Here is a 19,826-nt window from a genome sequence, read left to right as displayed (position 1 = left end):
GGCAGGTACAGGGTTCTGAGTTGGATGATCAGCCATGATCATACTGAATGGCGGTGCAGGCTCGAAGGGCCGAATGGCCTACTCCTGCACCTATTTTCTATGTTTCTATGTCTAAGCCCTATTATGACCACTGCCTCCTAAGGGTTCCTTTACATTAAGCTCCCTAATAAGATCTGGGTTATTACACAACACGCAATCTAAGTTAGCCTTTCCCTGAGTAGGGTCAAGCATAACCTGCTCTAAAAAAGCCATCTCGTAGGCATTCAACAAACTCCCTCTCTTGTGAGCAGACACCAACTCCGCTGGCTCATCCTCTGCTCTGTCATACTGGTTCCCAACCCCCTGTCAAATTAGTTTAAACCACTCCCATCTGAGTTTATTTTTCTAAACCCCAGCAAGTTCTTCTAAAGTACAGGCCCAGAGCCGTCAAATTCTTCTTATACATTGACCCTTCCACTTAACAGATCATTCATCTATATACATAGATGCTCCTGAGCTGTTTTCTTCCCAATCCCCTTGCATATTTAAATCTCCAATTATAATTGTGTCATTACCCTCATTACCTGCCTTTGCCAGCTCCCTTTGCAATCTCAACCTCACATCTTTGCTACTTTTGGAGGCCTATATATAATTCCCAAAATGGTTCTATTACCTTTGCAATGTCTTAACTCCACCCACAAAGATTCAACATTCTCTGAACCTATGTCACTTGTTTTGAAAGATGTAATTTAATCTCTTACCAACAGAACCACACCACCAACAATGCCTTCCTGCCATCCTTTTGATACAAAGTATATCCTTTGATGTTAAGCTCCTAACTATGGTCTTCTTTCAGCCACGTCTCAGTGATGCTCACAACATCAAACTCACCAATCACTAATTGCGCCACCAGTTCATCCATCTTACTCTGAATGCTATGCACACTTAAATACAGCACTTTCAGTCCTTTGAATTTGCCTCTGCGGTACAAATTAATTCTTTGCTTTGCCTACATTTGTATCCAATCATTGGCTTGTTCCTTACATTCACATTATACCCATCATCTATTGTAAACCTGGTGGCTCATCTTTAGCTCTGTCATCTTCATTTCCTATCCCCCTGCCATATTGGTTTAAACCACTCCCATCTGAGTTTATTCTTCTAAACCCCAGCAAGAGATCTTCTAAACTACAAGCCCAGAGCTATCAAATGCTCCTCAAACGCTAACCCTTTTACTTAATGGACCATTCATCTATATCCCTAGAAGCTGCCTGAGCTGTTACGTTCTTCCAGCATCTGCAGAAACTCTTGTGTTTACGATTGTAACCAAACCTGGTCTGATGGAACATTGTGGGTATTGATTTCTTGACTATATCCCTACCCTCACTTCCAAACAACACCAAGAGGCAAGTAGTTAATGCACCAGGTGATTAATTCTTCTCTGTAGGCTGCCTCGTTATTATTTGAGATTAGGCCAATCAATGTAGTGTTATCAGCAAATTTAATTAGCAGATTGTAGCTGTGGGTGGTGACAGTCATGGGTATACAGAGAGTAACGGAGGGGCTTAGGACACAGCCCTGAGGAGCACCTGTGTTGAGCGTCAGAGGGGCAGAGGTGTCAGAGCCCACTCTTGCCGCCTGCCAGTGTTCTGACAGGAAGTCCAGGATCCCGCAATACAAATATGAAGGCCGAGGTCTCTGAACTTCTTGTCGACCCTGGAGGGAATGATGGTGTTGAATGCTGAACTGTGGTCCAAGAACAGCATTCTCACATAGGCATTCTTCTTCTCCAGATGTGTAAGGACTGTATGTAGAGCAATGGCTATTGCGTCATCTGTTTATCGGTTGTGTCAGTAGGCAAATTGTAGGGGGGTCCATTGTGGGTGGCAGCATGCTGAAGATGTAGTCTTTGACCAGCCTCTCAAAGTATTTGCTTAATTTCATTCAGGCATGTTACCTTGGTCTGTTTAGGTACTGGAACCATGGTGGACGATAGATGATTTGAAGCAGGAGGGCAATCTACACTGGGAGAGGGAGAGATTAAAAATGTCTGTAAACACACCTGCCAGTTGTGCCACGCACATCCCATGAACACTACCTACTTTCTTTCTTCTTTTTGGATAATTAAAATTTTTAAATATATATGCTGACTGTAATTGACTGTTTTTATTATGTATTGCAATGACTTTCTGCTGCATAACAACAGATTTCACAATATATGCCAGTGATATTAAACCTGATTCGGATATTGCCCTGCTTTTTTCACAGGCTCATTTTGGGGTAAGTACTACAAATTGATGGGTGGAAATCTGACTGGCACCTACTTGCAGATAAGTTTACACCTTTACAGTGGGAAGCAGAAAGAAGAACTAACAAGAGTTGACAGCCATCATGTTCTTGTAAAGGTGAAAACCAAGGAAACAAATACTCGGAAACTGGGAATTGGTGAGCTAAGAGTTCAGAATTGCATAAAGAGAAAAAAGGAAGCACATGACAGGTATAGAGGTAAAGATGAATGGGACCCATAGACAGCAGAAAAATGTAGGGAGATGCTTGAAAAGAAAATTAACAGAGTAAGTTGGCTCAAATATATCCCAAGCATGCAGGATTAAGATAACTTTGAAGGCATTTTATAGATTTAAATTAAAATAATTGGGGTGATGACTGGGGTGGGGGAGATGTATGTACTCACAGGGTGTGTGTGAAGCGTCTAGTGCAGTAGTGTAGTAGTGCTTGTAGTCAGTGGATGCTGTATGCTATATGCTACATCGTGCTCTTTACTTACAGCTATTGCCGCTGACTAGCCTTCTCAACAGAGGGTGAAAAGAGGAGCCGAGTGTGTAAGCCTCCTCCTGCCAGTACAGAGCCTCTCCACCACCAAGACTCCTGCAGTGCCTCCACAAGGCCACACGCGGTCCCAGGCTAAACTACAGGGGATCTCGGAGCAGCAGTGGGCCCCAGAGACCTGGCATGCAGGCCCACCACTGTGTGGACACGCTCTGGCACCTGTCAACCACTGCCCAGCTATGGGTAAGTAGCCCAACTGCATTGGGGTAAGTCTGTTGAGACAAGGCTAAGGGAGCACACCCTGACAGAAAAGCAATGCACAGGCGGCGCGCAATAGGTGGGCCTTATCAGACCAAGGACCCGGCAGCTTCCTACTGCAGCCAAGATGTCCTGGGTTCACCCTTGCCACTGGGATTTACCTCATCATGGTGAAGATAGTGCTACTGAGAGTGGTGGACCCCCTGTGGCACTTTAATATCTCCACCTCTGACCATGGTGAATACCTGCAATAGAACTTGTGGGTCCAGGATAGGACTGTATAGTCATCAAAGATCTCACTGTTAAAGGAGTGGATGTTGTCATTGGATTCTGATGGACAACCAAAGAGAAGAAGAGCATGTGCATGTGCACAAGGGGGAAGAGTTCTGTGTGCGTGTGTATGGAGGGCATGGGGGAAGAGGTGGGTGTGTGTGTATACAGAGAGAGTCATAACTGAATCATTATTCACAAAGGACTTGGTGAGGAAGAAGGTGAAGATCTAGTGCGCGGCTCCATGAATAGATGCATTGGTGCCTTTTAAGTGGAGAAATCCCCAGGAATAGATGAGATTTGCCCTAGGCTGCTGTGGAAGTGTGGAGAGATCTTGCTGGCTTCTGGCTGACATGTTATAGACAATAGGTGCAGGAGTAGGCCATTTGGCCCTTCGAGCCAGCACCGCCATTCAATGTGATCATGGCTGATCATCCACAATCATTACCCCGTTCCTGCCTTCTCCACATTTCCCCTGACTCCGTTATCTTTAAGAGCTTTATCTAGTTCTTTCTTGAAAGCATCCAGAGAATTGGCCTCCAACTCGCTAGGTGAAAAACTTTTTCCAGAAAACTTTCTTTCTTATCTGGCCACAAGTAAGATTCCAGATGACTGGAAGACAAGGACAACAGGGAAAGGACTAGTAATTACAGATCTATGGCTCCAAGGGTAGTCACAGCCAAAGGGTGGTAGTGGGGACGAGCTTCCACTGCTAAACAAATGCTGTACATGGCGAGCGTCTCAAACAGCCTCTGACAACCAAGTCCAACTCCTGACCTTTGCATGTGGCATAGTCCTTAAGCCTGGCAGAGCTGTTCTCACTGACAGGAGAAGGGGCAAAGGCAGGCCACTGGTGCCTTAAAACCAGTTGCTCCGGGCAGATGGGGCTCGTTAACCACTGATGGTAGCTCATCTAGGAGGGGGAAAACTCCAATTTCAAGCCTCTGCTGCCTTGCGGTTATACCCACTCACGGGAAAGGCTTTGGGAATAAACCCTGAGGAAAAATCCAGAATCGGAGTCCCGAAGGCAGCTGACTCTGTACCCAGCACCGGCACAGCAACTCCTGTGATGCTGCTGGCACCAAACTGTATCGACTTCCGTCGTTCCTTTGGACCTGTCATCAGCATGGAGAGGGGGGTCCCACTGTGTGGGTAACAGACGGATCTCCATATCAACTCTGCCCTGGCTTGAGCCCTGGAGAAGCCACTCTCAGTGACTACCAGAGGCGCAGTGCCCATAATTGACCACGACCGATGAAGGCCACATGAGCCCAACATCTGAGGTACGGAAAAATCTAAGAGTCTCAGATCATTGGCAAGTTACTGGGAAGAAGTCATTGGAATAAGTAGGGCAGTCTTTTTTAAAATACACAACATGGTAGGTAGTTGGAATGTCTTACCTGGAGTGATGGTGGAGGAAGATACAATACAGGCATTAAAGAGGCCTGAGATAGGCACACAAATGTGCAGAAAATGGAAGGATATGGACATGGCATTCAGTTGGCCATTTAATTACTAATTTAATTTGTTCAGCACAATATTGTACTGACTGTACTTTTCTATGTTGTATGTTATTAGATATCAATAAAATTAGAAGGCATAGGTTTATGTAAAGATGGAAATTTTGTGGGGATCAGGTGGAGACCTTTTTCAGCCAGTGTAGAAAGCACTTGGAACTTAATAGCAGAGAGGGTTGAAAGCAATGTCACTAACAACATTTAAGAAGTGCCAGGACAAACATGGAATTGTCTAGGCATGGAAAATGGAATGAGCCCACGGATTAGCATTGATGTGGAGGGCAGACTGGACACATTTTTACTGTTGTACAAATTGGTGTAATAATAACTAGGTTCTCGTGGTGGGAGATTTTAATTTCCCAAATATTGATTGACATGTCCCTAGAGCAAGGGGTTCAGATAGGGTGAAGTTTGTTAGGTGCATTCAGGAAGGTTTCCTCAAACAATATGTCGATAAGCCTACAAGAGGAGAGACTGTACTTGACTGGTATTCAGAACTGAACCTGGTCAGGTGTCAGATCTCTCAGTGGGAGAGCACTTTGGAGAGAGTGATCACCATAGCATTGGAGAGGGATAGGTGCAGACAAGTTAGTAATGTGTTTAATTGGAGTAAGGGGAAAGATGAGGCTATCAGGCAGGAACTTGGAAGCATAAATTGGGAACATTTTCTGAGGGAAATGTAAGGAAGAAATGTGGAAAATGTTCAGGAGTTATTTGTGTGGAGTTCTGCATAGGTACATTTCAATAAGACAGAAAAGTTATGGTAGGGGAAAGGAACCATGGTGTACAAAGACTGTAATAAATCTAGTCAAGAAGAAAAGAAAAGCTTAGGAAAGGTTCAAAAAACTAGGTAATGATAGAGATCTAGAAGATTATAAGGCTAGCAGGAAGGAGCTTAAGAATGAAATTAGGAGTGGCAAAAGGGGCCACGAGAAGGCCTTGGTGAGCAGGATGAAGGAAAACCCCAAGGTATTAAACAAGTATGTGAAGAGCAAGAGGATAAGATGTGAGAGAATTGGACCAGTCAAGTGTGAGAGTGGAAAAGTGTATATGGAACCAGAGGAGATAGCAGATGTACTTAAAGAATACTTTGCTTCAGTATTCACTATGAAAAAGGTTCTTGGCGATTTACAGAGGATTGAAAAGCTTGAGCACATAGACATTAAAAAAGAGGATGTGATGGAGCTATTGGAAAGCATCGAGCTAGATAAGTCACCGGGACCAGACGACATGCACCCCAGGCTGATCTGGGAGGTGAGGGAGGAAATTGCTGAACCTCTGGCGATGATCTTTGCATCAGCAATGGGGACGGAAGAGGTTCCAGAGGATTGGAGGGTTGCGGATGGTGTTCCCTTATTCAAGGGAGTAGAGATAGCCCAGGAAATTATAGACCAGTAAGTCTTACTTCAGTGGTTGTTAAGTTGATGGAAAAGATCCTGAGAGGCAGGGTTTTTGAACATTTAGAGAGGCATAATATGATTAGGAATAGAATGGTTTGGTCGAAGGCAGGTCATGCCTTGAGCGTGATTGAATTTTTTGAGGATGTGACTAAACACATTGATGAAGGAAGAGCAGTAGATGTAGAGTATATGGATTTCAGCAAGGCATTTGATAAGGTACCTCATACAAGGCTTATTGAGAAAGTAAGGAGGCATGGGATCCAAGGGGACATTGCTTTGTGGATCCAGAACTGGCTTGCCCACAGAAGGCAAAGAATGGTTGTATACAGGACATATTCTGCATGGAGTTCGGTGACCAGTGGTGTGCCTCAGGGATGGGTTAGTAAATCTGCTGATGACACTAAGGTTGAGTGTGTTGTCGATAGTGTGGACAGCTGTCAGAGGTTACAGCGGGACATTGATAGGATGCAAAACTGGGCTGAGAAGTGGCAGATGGAGTTCAACCCATTTTGGTTGGTAAATATGATGGTAGAATTTAGCATTAATGGCAAGACTCTTGGCAGTGTGGCGGATCAGAGGGAACTTCGGGTCCGATTCCATAGGACACTCAAAGCTGCTGCGCAGGTTGACTCTGTAGTTAAGAAGGCATAAGGTGCATTGGCCTTCAGCAATCATAGGATTGTGATTAGCAGCTATATAGGTGGTCAGACCCCACTTGGAGTACTGTGCTTACTTCTGGTCACTTCACGACAGGAAGGGATAACCCTACAGGGATTGAATTCAAGAGCAGGGAGGTCATGCTGCAACTATACAGGGTACTGGTGAGGCCGCACCTGGAGTACTGTGTGCAGTTCTGGTCTCTATACTGTTGGTATACTGGCTTTGGAGGCAGTGTAGACAAGGTTCACCAGGTTGATTCCAGGGATGAAGGGGTTAACCTATGAGGAGAGATTGAGTCGCCTGGGACTATAGTCTCTGGAATTCAGAAGAATGAGATGGGATCTTATGGCAACATACAACATTTTGAAAGGGATAGATAAGATAGAAGTAGGAAAGTTGTTTCCATTGGTAGGTGAGACTAGAACTAGAGGACATTGCCTCAAGATTCGGGGGAGAAAATTAAGGATGGAGATGAAGAGAAACTGTTTTTCCCAGAGAGTGGTTAATCTGTGGAATTCTCTGCCCAGAGAAGCAGTTAAAGTTTCTTCACTAAATATATTTAAGATAGTTTTTTTAAAAATAGTAAGGAAATTAAGGGTTATGGGGAGAAGGCAGGTAGATGGAGCTGAGTTTACGGTCAGATCAGTCACGATCTTATTGAATGGTGGGGCAGGCTCGATGGGCCGGATGGCCCACTCCAGTTCCTATTTCTTATGCTCTTTTAGAAGGATGTGGAAACCATAGGAAGGGTGCAGAGGAGATTTCCAATGATGTCACCGGGATTGGGGGCATGTCTTATGAGAATATGTTGAGTGAACTTGGCCCTTTCCCCTTGGAGCGATGGAGGATGAGAAGTGACCTGAAAGAGGTATATAAGATGATGAGAGGCACTGATTGTGTGGATAGTCAGAGGTTTTTTCGCAGGGCTGTAATGGCTAGCATGAGAGGGCAGAGTTTTAAGGTGCTTCGAAGTAGGTACAGAGAAGATGTTGGGGTAAGTTTATTATGCAGAGTGGTGAGTGTGTGGAATGGGCTGCCGGCAACGGTGGTTGAGGCGATACAATAGGGTCTTTTAAGAGACTCCTGGATAGGTACATGGAGCTCAGAAAAATAGTGGGCTATAGGGTTCTAGGTAATTTCTCAGGTAAGGACATGTTCGGCTTTGTGGGCTGAAGGGCCAGTATTGTGCTGTAGACTTTCTATGTTTTTTTTAGTCACATACTTACAAAATCCCATAGACAGACGGGCAGTGGCCATAAACAGATTTAAAACAACAGCAGTCAAAACAGGAATAGATGTCCATACCTCTGACATCCAGAACTTTAACATAGTAAGATTTCTGCACAGTTTCACCATATGTTGTTATGGTATTTTCATAAATGCCACGATCATCCAGATCTATATTGTTCAATGTCAGAGAGCCATTCCTTGTGTTGTAATCTATTCGATGGATGTAATAGTCACTGTAACGGATATCAGGTGATCCAATGACATGAAGCACCATCAAGGAAATCCGGTCACGTAGGACAAGTGACCACTTAATCATCGATCCCTTTTGGAGTTCACTGCCACTGTATCCTTCCAGTAAAACAGATGAGTAACGACCAGCAAAGATATATTGGACACTCAGAGCCATGGGATGCAACTGTGAACAAACTGAAGATTATTGCCTTGTGAACAGATTGTTCAAAATGGTGAATAACAAATGTTTCCATGTGCCTATCTGGGACCTGCCCCGTGAAATGGTGTGACAGTAGAGCTGGGGGGGGGGGGGGGGGGGAGAGACAGCCGCTTTAATTTTGAGTGCCTGTTGAGAGGGGAGAGCTGAAAGTGCCTAAATTATGTCCCAGAGAGGGTGGGCAAGAATTCTGGTGAGTGAGATGGGGGGGGGGGGGGGAAGGCTGTGTGGGGGAGAGGCAGGAGACAGAGGAGGACAAAGACAGAGAGTGGGGGCTGGGGTTGGAGAAGAGGACGGTGTGAATGGGGGCATGGAGGCGACGTGGGAAGGGACGGGGTGAGCGGGGATGGGGAGAACGGGGGGGGGGTCAGGGATGGGTTAATCAGGGGTGAGGATGAGAATTGGGTTCCCCCTCCCTACTCCCCACCCTTCCTCTTCCTCTCCATCTCATCCCCCTTCCCTACCCTCCCCTCCCAGATTTTCTCCCCCGCAACCCCAACTCCATTGCTGCCCATCCCTCTCCCCACCTCCTCTCTCACCAGACCATCCTACCACTTTGACTTTCTCTCCACCTCACCATCCCGTCCTTTCCTTCAGGTCACCTCCTCTGCCCTCCTCCCTCCTCCCTCCTCCCTCCTCCCTCCTCCCTCCTCCCTCCCCACTCACCGTGCAACAAGCAGAGCAACAAGAACCAGGCTCGGAGCCACATTCCGCTCTAACGCCGTTACCTAGGAGATGAAGAGGCGGGGCGTAGAGATTGACGGGGAGGGGGTACGTGTCACGTGGTTCCCTAGAGACGTGTAGGTCATGATGATTGGCAGTTGTCAGGCAGGACCGTGTTTACACGTGGGCGATGGGTGGAGCCAGGAGGAGGGGCGTGCCGTGCACAAGCTCGGTTCTCTGACAGGCAGGGCCAGGAAGAGGGGCGAGACCTGGAGAACACGGGGGCTATGGTGGGCGGGGCAAGGAGGAGGGGCGTGGCCTGGTTCTGTGGGGGGCGGCTCACACTCCGGACGGGACGTTTACGGGGACGGAATCGGGCACGAGCTCCTGGTTTGAACGCAGCGTCAGCACTGGCCTCCGGTTACGGCCAAACGGGTTTCTCGTCCCGGCGTGAGGGCAAAATGAGACTTTATATTTGGTTGTCAGGTAAACCGATCCAGCGTGATGAGGCGGAAAACCATAAAACATGATGGGGGACTGGGGGTGTGAGCAGAGATGATAGAGGAGAGCGGGGGTGTGAGGGAGATGATGGGGAGAGTGGGGGTGTGAGGGAGATGATAGAGGAGAGCGGGGGTGTGAGGGAGATGATGGGGAGAGTGGGGGTGTGAGGGATATGACAGAGGAGAGTAGGGGTGTGAGGGAGATGATGGGGAGAGCGGGGGTGTGAGGGAGATGATAGAGGAGAGCGGGGATGTGAGGGAGATGATGATGAGAACGGGGGTGTGAGGGAGATGATGAGAGTGGGAGTGTGAGGGAGATGATAGAGGAGAGTAGGGGTGTGAGGGAGAGGATGAGAGTGGGAGTGTGAGGGAGATGATGAGGAGAGCGGGGCTGTGAGGGAGATGATGGGGAGAGTGAGGGAGATGATGAGAGTGGGGGTGTGAGGGAGATGATAGAGGAGAGTAGGGGTGTGAGGGAGAGGATGAGAGTGGGGGTGTGAGTGAGATGATAGAGGAGAGTAGGGGTGTGAGGGAGATGATGGGGAGAGTGAGGGAGATGATAGAGGAGAGTGGGGGTGTGAGGGAGCTGATAGAGGAGAGTGGGGGTGTGAGGGAGATGATGATGAGAACGGGGGTGTGAGGGAGATGATGGGGAGAGTGAGGGAGATGATGAGAGTGGGGGTGTAAGGGAGATGATAGAGGAGAGTAGGGGTGTGAGAGAGAGGATGAGAGTGGGGGTGTGAGGGAGATGATAGAGGAGAGTGGGGGTGTGAGGGAGATGATAGAGGAGAGTGGGGGTGTGAGGGAGATGATGAGGAGAGCGCGGCTGTGAGGGAGATGATGAGAGTGGGGGTGTGAGGGAGATGATGGGGAGAGTGAGGGAGAGGATGAGAGTGGGGGTGTGAGGGAGATGATAGAGGACAGCGGGGCTGTGAGGGAGATGATGAGAGTGGGGGTGTGAGGGAGATGATCAGGAGAGTGAGAGAGATGATGAGAGCGGGGGTGTGAGGGAGATGCTAGGGGAGAGTGAGGGAGATGATGAGAGTGGGGTTGTGAGAGAGATGATAGAGGAGAGCGGGGATGTGAGGGAGATGATGGGGAGAGCGGGGGTGTGAGGGAGATGATAGAGGAGAGCGGGGATGTGAGGGAGAATTTGGGGAGAGTGAGAGAGATGATGAGAGTGGGGGTGTGAGGGAGATGATAGAATAGAGAGGGGGTGTGAGGAAGATGATGGGGAGAGCGGGGATGTGAGGGAGAATTTGGGGAGAGTGAGGGAGATGATGAGAGTGGGGGTGTGAGGGAGATGATAGAGGAGAGAGGGGGTGTGAGGGAGATGATAGAGGAGAGCGGGGGTGTGAGGGAGATGATGGGGAGAGTGAGGGAGATGATGAGAGTGGGGTTGTGAGGGAGATGATAGAGGAGAGTAGGGGTGTGAGGGAGATGATGAGAGTGGGGGTGTGAGGGAGATGATGAGAGTGGGGGTGTGAGAGATGATGGGGAGAGTCGGGGTGTGAGGGAGATGATCAGGAGAATGAGGGTGTGAGGGAGATGATCGCAGAGCGAGGGTGTGAGGGAGATGATGGGGAGAGTGGGGGTGTGAGGGTGATCATGGGGAGAGTGAGGGTGTGAGGGAGATGATAGAGGAGAGCGGGGGTGTGAGGGAGATGATGGGGAGAGTGAGGGTGTGAGGGAGATGACAGGAGAGTGGGGGTGTGAGGGAGATGATGGGGAGAGTGAGGGTGTGAGGTAGATGATGGGGAGAGCGGGGGTGTGAGGGAGATGATCAGGAGAACGAGGGTGTGAGGGAGATGATCAGGAGAGCGAGTGTGCGAGGGAGATGATGGGGCGAGCGAGTGTGCGACGGAGATGATGGGGAGAGCGGGGGTGTGAGGGAGATGATCAGGAGAACGAGGGTGTGAGGGAGATGATCAGGAGAGCGAGTGTGCGAGGGAGATGATGGGGCGAGCGAGTGTGCGACGGAGATGATGGGGAGAGCGGGGGTGTGAGGGAGATGATCAGGAGAACGAGGGTGTGAGGGAGATGATCAGGAGAGCGAGTGTGCGAGGGAGATGATAGAGGAGAGTGGGTGTGTGAGGGAGATGATGTGCAGAGTTGTGTGTGATGGGGATGATGAGGAGAGTGGGGGTGTGAGGGAGATTATGGGGAGAGCGAGGGTGTGAGGGAGATGATGGGAGTGAGGGTGTGTGAGGGAGATGATGGGGAGAGTCGGGGTGTGAGGGAGATGATCAGGAGAATGAGGGTGTGAGGCAGATGATCGGAGAGTGAGGGTGTGAGGGAGATGATAGAGGAGAGCGGGGGTGTGAGGGAGATGATGGGGAGAGTGAGGGTGTGAGGGAGATCACAGAGGAGAGTGGGGGTGTGAGGGAGATGATGGGGAGAGTGAGGGAGATGATGAAAGTGGGGGTGTGAGGGAGATGATGGGGAGAGTGAGAGAGATGATGAGAGCGGGGGTGTGAGGGAGATGCTAGGGGAGAGTGAGGGAGATGATGAGAGTGGGGTTGTGAGAGAGATGATAGAGGAGAGCGGGGATGTGAGGGAGATGATGGGGAGAGCGGGGGTGTGAGGGAGATGATAGAGGAGAGCGGGGATGTGAGGGAGAATTTGGGGAGAGTGAGAGAGATGATGAGAGTGGGGGTGTGAGGGAGATGATAGAGGAGAGTGGGGGTGTGAGGGAGATGATAGAATAGAGAGGGGGTGTGAGGGAGATGATGGGGAGAGCGGGGGTGTGAGGGAGATGATAGAGGAGAGCGGGGATGTGAGGGAGAATTTGGGGAGAGTGAGGGAGATGATGAGAGTGGGGGTGTGAGGGAGATGATAGAGGAGAGTAGGGGTGTGAGGGAGATGAGAGTGGGGGTGTGAGGGAGATGATGAGAGTGGGGGTGTGAGGGAGATGATGAGAGTGGGGGTGTGAGGGAGATGATGAGAGTGGGGGTGTGAGGGAGATGATGAGAGTGGGGATGTGAGAGATGATGGGGAGAGTGAGGGAGATGATGAGAGTGGGGATGTGAGGGAGATGATGGGGAGAGTCGGGGTGTGAGGGAGATGATCAGGAGAATGAGGGTGTGAGGGAGATGATCGCAGAGCGAGGGTGTGAGGGAGATGATGGGGAGAGTGGGGGTGTGAGGGTGATCATGGGGAGAGTGAGGGTGTGAGGGAGATGATAGAGGAGAGCGGGGGTGTAAGGGAGATGATGGGGAGAGTGAGGGTGTGAGGGAGATGACAGAGGAGAGTGGGGGTGTGAGGGAGATGATGGTGAGAGTGAGGGTGTGAGGTAGATGATGGGGAGAGCGGGGGTGTGAGGGAGATGATCAGGAGAACGAGGGTGTGAGGGAGATGATCAGGAGAGCGAGTGTGCGAAGGAGATGATAGAGGAGAGTGGGTGTGTGAGGGAGATGATGGGCAGAGTTGTGTGTGAGGGGGATGATGAGGAGAGTGGGGGTGTGAGGGAGATTATGGGGAGAGAGGGTGTGTGAGGGAGATGATGGGAGAGAGGGTGTGTGAGGGAGATGATGGGGAGAGTCGGGGTGTGAGGGAGATGATCAGGAGAATAAGGGTGTGAGGGAGATGATCGGAGAGCGAGAGTGTGAGGGAGATGATGGGGAGAGTGGGGGTGGGAGGGTGATCATGGGGAGAGTGAGGGTGTGAGGGAGATGATAGAGGAGAGCGGGGGTGTGAGGGAGATGATGTGGAGAGTGAGGGTGTGAGGGAGATGACAGAGGAGAGTGGGGGTGTGAGGGAGATGATGGGGAGAGTGAGGGAGATGATGAAAGTGGGGGTGTGAGGGAGATGATGGGGAGAGTGAGAGAGATGATGAGAGTGGGGTTGTGAGAGAGATGATAGAGGAGAGCGGGGATGTGAGGGAGAATTTGGGGAGAGTGAGAGAGATGATGAGAGTGGGGGTGTGAGGGAGATGATAGAGGAGAGTGGGGGTGTGAGGGAGATGATAGAATAGAGAGGGGGTGTGAGGGAGATGATGGGGAGAGCGGGGGTGTGAGGGAGATGATAGAGGAGAGCGGGGATGTGAGGGAGAATTTGGGGAGAGTGAGGGAGATGATGAGACAGGGGGTGTGAGGGAGATGATAGAGGAGAGCGGGGGTGTGAGGGAGATGATGGGGAGAGTGAGGGAGATGATGAGAGTGGGGTTGTGAGGGAGATGATGAGAGTGGGGGTGTGAGGGAGATGATAGAGGAGAGTAGGGGTGTGAGGGAGATGATGAGAGTGGGGGTCTGAGGGAGATGATAGAGGAGAGTAGGGGTGTGAGGGAGATGATGAGAGTGGGGGTGTGAGGGAGATGATGAGAGTGGGGATGTGAGAGATGATGGGGAGAGTGAGGGAGATGATGAGAGTGGGGATGTGAGGGAGATGATGGGGAGAATCGGGGTGTGAGGGAGATGATCAGGAGAATGAGGGTGTGAGGGAGATGATCGCAGAGCGAGGGTGTGAGGGAGATGATGGGGAGAGTGGGGGTGTGAGGGTGATCATGGGGAGAGTGAGGATGTGAGGGAGATGATAGAGGAGAGCGGGGGTGTGAGGGAGATGATGGGGAGAGTGAGGGAGATGACAGAGGAGAGTGGGGGTGTGAGGGAGATGATGGGGAGAGTGAGGGTGTGAGGTAGATGATGGGGAGAGCGGGGGTGTGAGGGAGATGATCAGGAGAACGAGGATGTGAGGGAGATGATCAGGAGAGCGAGTGTGCGAAGGAGATGATAGAGGAGAGTGGGTGTGTGAGGGAGATGATGGGCAGAGTTGTGTGTGAGGGGGATGATGAGGAGAGTGGGGGTGTGAGGGAGATTATGCTTAGAGCGAGGGTGTGAGGGAGATGATGGGAGTGAGGGTGTGTGAGGGAGATGATGGGGAGAGTCGGGGTGTGAGGGAGATGATCAGGAGAATAAGGGTGTGAGGGAGATGATCGGAGAGCGAGGGTGTGAGGGAGATGATGGGGAGAGTGGGGGTGTGAGGGTGATCATGGGGAGAGTGAGGGTGTGAGGGAGATGACAGAGGAGAGTGGGGGTGTGAGGGAGATGATGGGGAGAGTGAGGGTGTGAGGGAGATGATGAAAGTGGGGGTGTGAGGGAGATGATGGGGAGAGTGAGAGAGATGATGAGAGCGGGGGTGTGAGGGAGATGCTAGGGGAGAGTGAGGGAGATGATGAGAGTGGGGTTGTGAGAGAGATGATAGTGGAGAGCGGGGATGTGAGGGAGATGATGGGGAGAGCGGGGTTGTGAGAGAGATGATAGAGGAGAGCGGGGATGTGAGGGAGAATTTGGGGAGAGAGAGAGATGATGAGAGTGGGGGTGTGAGGGAGATGATAGAGGAGAGTGGGGGTGTGAGGGAGATGATAGAATAGAGAGGGGGTGTGAGGGAGATGATGGGGAGAGCGGGGGTGTGAGGGAGATGATAGAGGAGAGCGGGGATGTGAGGGAGAATTTGGGGAGAGTGAGGGAGATGATAGAGGAGAGAGGGGGTGTGAGGGAGATGATAGAGGAGAGCGGGGGTGTGAGGGAGATGATGGGGAGAGTGAGGGAGATGATGAGAGTGGGGTTGTGAGGGAGATGATGAGAGTGGGGGTGTGAGGGAGATGATAGAGGAGAGTAGGGGTGTGAGGGAGATGATGAGAGTGGGGGTGTGTGGGAGATGATAGAGGAGAGTAGGGGTGTGAGGGAGATGATGAGAGTGGGGGTGTGAGGGAGATGATGAGAGTGGGGGTGTGTGGGAGATGATAGAGGAGAGCGGGGGTGTGAGGGAGATGATGGGGAGAGTGAGGGAGATGATGAGAGTGGGGATGTGAGGGAGATGATAGAGGAGAGTGGGGGTGTGAGGTAGATGATGGGGAGAGTGGGGGTGTGAGGTAGATGATGGGGAGAGCGGGGGTGTGAGGGAGATGATCAGGAGAACGAGGGTGTGAGGGAGATGATCAGGAGAGCGAGTGTGCGAGGGAGATGATGGGGCGAGCGAGTGTGCGAGGGAGATTATGGGGAGAGAGGGTGTGTGAGGGAGATGATGGGAGAGAGGGTGTGTGAGGGAGATGATGGGGAGAGTCGGGGTGTGAGGGAGATGATCAGGAGAATAAGGGTGTGAGGGAGATGATCGGAGAGCGAGAGTGTGAGGGAGATGATCGGAGAGCGAGGGTGTGAGGGAGATGATGGGGAGAGTGGGGGTGGGAGGGTGATCATGGGGAGAGTGAGGGTGTGAGGGAGATGATAGAGGAGAGCGGGGGTGTGAGGGAGATGATGTGGAGAGTGAGGGTGTGAGGGAGATGACAGAGGAGAGTCGGGGTGTGAGGGAGATGATCAGGAGAATGAGGGTGTGAGGGAGATGATCGCAGAGCGAGGGTGTGAGGGAGATGATGGGGAGAGTGGGGGTGTGAGGGTGATCATGGGGAGAGTGAGGGTGTGAGGGAGATGATAGAGGAGAGCGGGGGTGTAAGGGAGATGATGGGGAGAGTGAGGGTGTGAGGGAGATGACAGAGGAGAGTGGGGGTGTGAGGGAGATGATGGTGAGAGTGAGGGTGTGAGGTAGATGATGGGGAGAGCGGGGGTGTGAGGGAGATGATCAGGAGAACGAGGGTGTGAGGGAGATGATCAGGAGAGCGAGTGTGCGAAGGAGATGATAGAGGAGAGTGGGTGTGTGAGGGAGATGATGGGCAGAGTTGTGTGTGAGGGGGATGATGAGGAGAGTGGGGGTGTGAGGGAGATTATGGGGAGAGAGGGTGTGTGAGGGAGATGATGGGAGAGAGGGTGTGTGAGGGAGATGATGGGGAGAGTCGGGGTGTGAGGGAGATGATCAGGAGAATAAGGGTGTGAGGGAGATGATCGGAGAGCGAGAGTGTGAGGGAGATGATCGGAGAGCGAGGGTGTGAGGGAGATGATGGGGAGAGTGGGGGTGGGAGGGTGATCATGGGGAGAGTGAGGGTGTGAGGGAGATGATAGAGGAGAGCGGGGGTGTGAGGGAGATGATGTGGAGAGTGAGGGTGTGAGGGAGATGACAGAGGAGAGTGGGGGTGTGAGGGAGATGATGGGGAGAGTGAGGGAGATGATGAAAGTGGGGGTGTGAGGGAGATGATGGGGAGAGTGAGAGAGATGATGAGAGTGGGGTTGTGAGAGAGATGATAGAGGAGAGCGGGGATGTGAGGGAGAATTTGGGGAGAGTGAGAGAGATGATGAGAGTGGGGGTGTGAGGGAGATGATAGAGGAGAGTGGGGGTGTGAGGGAGATGATAGAATAGAGAGGGGGTGTGAGGGAGATGATGGGGAGAGCGGGGGTGTGAGGGAGATGATAGAGGAGTGCGGGGATGTGAGGGAGAATTTGGGGAGAGTGAGGGAGATGATGAGACAGGGGGTGTGAGGGAGATGATAGAGGAGAGCGGGGGTGTGAGGGAGATGATGGGGAGAGTGAGGGAGATGATGAGAGTGGGGTTGTGAGGGAGATGATGAGAGTGGGGGTGTGAGGGAGATGATAGAGGAGAGTAGGGGTGTGAGGGAGATGATGAGAGTGGGGGTCTGAGGGAGATGATAGAGGAGAGTAGGGGTGTGAGGGAGATGATGAGAGTGGGGGTGTGAGGGAGATGATGAGAGTGGGGGTGTGAGGGAGATGATGAGAGTGGGGATGTGAGAGATGATGGGGAGAGTGAGGGAGATGATGAGAGTGGGGATGTGAGGGAGATGATGGGGAGAATCGGGGTGTGAGGGAGATGATCAGGAGAATGAGGGTGTGAGGGAGATGATCGCAGAGCGAGGGTGTGAGGGAGATGATGGGGAGAGTGGGGGTGTGAGGGTGATCATGGGGAGAGTGAGGATGTGAGGGAGATGATAGAGGAGAGCGGGGGTGTGAGGGAGATGATGGGGAGAGTGAGGGAGATGACAGAGGAGAGTGGGGGTGTGAGGGAGATGATGGGGAGAGTGAGGGTGTGAGGTAGATGATGGGGAGAGCGGGGGTGTGAGGGAGATGATCAGGAGAACGAGGATGTGAGGGAGATGATCAGGAGAGCGAGTGTGCGAAGGAGATGATAGATGAGAGTGGGTGTGTGAGGGAGATGATGGGCAGAGTTGTGTGTGAGGGGGATGATGAGGAGAGTGGGGGTGTGAGGGAGATTATGGGGAGAGCGAGGGTGTGAGGGAGATGATGGGAGAGAGGGTGTGTGAGGGAGATGATGGGGAGAGTCGGGGTGTGAGGGAGATGATCAGGAGAATAAGGGTGTGAGGGAGATGATCGGAGAGCGAGGGTGTGAGGGAGATGATGGGGAGAGTGGGGGTGTGAGGGTGATCATGGGGAGAGTGAGGGTGTGAGGGAGATGATGGGGAGAGTGAGGGTGTGAGGGAGATGACAGAGGAGAGTGGGGGTGTGAGGGAGATGATGGGGAGAGTGAGGGTGTGAGGGAGATGATGAAAGTGGGGGTGTGAGGGAGATGATGGGGAGAGTGAGAGAGATGATGAGAGTGGGGGTGTGAGGGAGATGATAGAGGAGAGTGGGGGTGTGAGGGAGATGATAGAATAGAGAGGGGGTGTGAGGGAGATGATAGGGAGAGCGGGGGTGTGAGGGAGATGATAGAGGAGAGCGGGGATGTGAGGGAGAATTTGGGGAGAGTGAGGGAGATGATAGAGGAGAGAGGGGGTGTGAGGGAGATGATAGAGGAGAGCGGGGGTGTGAGGGAGATGATGGGGAGAGTGAGGGAGATGATGAGAGTGGGGTTGTGAGGGAGATGATGAGAGTGGGGGTGTGAGGGAGATGATAGAGGAGAGTAGGGGTGTGAGGGAGATGATGAGAGTGGGGGTGTGTGGGAGATGATAGAGGAGAGTAGGGGTGTGAGGGAGATGATGAGAGTGGGGGTGTGAGGGAGATGATGAGAGTGGTGGTGTGAGAGATGATGGGGAGAGTGAGGGAGATGATGAGAGTGGGGTTGTGAGGGAGATGATGAGAGTGGGGGTGTGAGGGAGATGATAGAGGAGAGTAGGGGTGTGAGGGAGATGATGAGAGAGGGGGTGTGAGGGAGATGATGAAAGTGGGGGTGTGAGGGAGATGATGGGGAGAGTGAGAGAGATGATGAGAGTGGGGGTGTGAGGGAGATGATAGAGGAGAGTGGGGGTGTGAGGGAGATGATAGAATAGAGAGGGGGTGTGAGGGAGATGATGGGGAGAGCGGGGGTGTGAGGGAGATGATAGAGGAGAGCGGGGATGTGAGGGAGAATTTGGGGAGAGTGAGGGAGATGATAGAGGAGAGAGGGGGTGTGAGGGAGATGATAGAGGAGAGCGGGGGTGTGAGGGAAATGATGGGGAGAGTGAGGGAGATGATGAGAGTGGGGTTGTGAGGGAGATGATGAGAGTGGGGGTGTGAGGGAGATGATAGAGGAGAGTAGGGGTGTGAGGGAGATGATGAGAGAGGGGGTGTGAGGGAGATGATGAAAGTGGGGGTGTGAGGGAGATGATGGGGAGAGTGAGAGAGATGATGAGAGTGGGGGTGTGAGGGAGATGATAGAATAGAGAGGGGGTGTGAGGGAGATGATGGGGAGAGCGGGGGTGTGAGGGAGATGATAGAATAGAGAGGGGGTGTGAGGGAGATGATGGGGAGAGCGGGGGTGTGAGGGAGATGATAGAGGAGAGCGGGGATGTGAGGGAGAATTTGGGGAGAGTGAGGGAGATGATAGAGGAGAGTGGGGGTGTGAGGGAGATGATAGAATAGAGAGGGGGTGTGAGGGAGATGATGGGGAGAGCGGGGGTGTGAGGGAGATGATAGAGGAGAGCGGGGATGTGAGGGAGAATTTGGGGAGAGTGAGGGAGATGATAGAGGAGAGAGGTGGTGTGAGGGAGATGATAGAGGAGAGCGGGGGTGTGAGGGAGATGATGGGGAGAGTGAGGGAGATGATGAGAGTGGGGTTGTGAGGGAGATGATGAGAGTGGGGGTGTGAGGGAGATGATAGAGGAGAGTAGGGGTGTGAGGGAGATGATGAGAGTGGGGGTGTGTGGGAGATGATAGAGGAGAGTAGGGGTGTGAGGGAGATGATGAGAGTGGGGGTGTGAGGGAGATGATGAGAGTGGTGGTGTGAGAGATGATGGGGAGAGTGAGGGAGATGATGAGAGTGGGGATGTGAGGGAGATGAT

At 51.8% G+C, this 19,826-nt stretch overlaps 2 protein-coding genes across 2 annotated transcripts in view; one reads left to right on the top strand and one right to left on the bottom strand.

The window, feature by feature from the left end:
• The window catches only part of LOC140738125 (uncharacterized), a 112,100-nt gene extending 102,842 nt beyond the window's left edge, over window positions 1–9,258 (bottom strand). Inside the window, exons 1-2 of the mRNA XM_073065275.1 lie at window positions 9,216–9,258; window positions 8,177–8,527 (exon numbers count right to left, since the gene is read on the bottom strand). Of these exons, the coding sequence (XP_072921376.1) occupies window positions 8,177–8,527; window positions 9,216–9,258 (394 nt within the window). The remainder of the gene's footprint in view (window positions 1–8,176; window positions 8,528–9,215) is intronic.
• A 241-nt stretch (window positions 9,259–9,499) lies between these two features.
• LOC140721718 (uncharacterized) overlaps window positions 9,500–19,826 on the top strand; it is a 154,725-nt gene continuing 144,398 nt past the window's right edge. The window contains exon 1 of the mRNA XM_073036505.1: window positions 9,500–9,698. Within this exon, the coding sequence (XP_072892606.1) occupies window positions 9,500–9,698 (199 nt within the window). The remainder of the gene's footprint in view (window positions 9,699–19,826) is intronic.

Source organism: Hemitrygon akajei, chromosome 2 (genome assembly GCF_048418815.1).
Source record: "Hemitrygon akajei chromosome 2, sHemAka1.3, whole genome shotgun sequence".
NCBI lineage: Eukaryota > Metazoa > Chordata > Chondrichthyes > Myliobatiformes > Dasyatidae > Hemitrygon > Hemitrygon akajei.
Note: the sequence above shows the minus strand (reverse complement) of the source record. Positions and strands in the feature narration are given on the sequence as shown.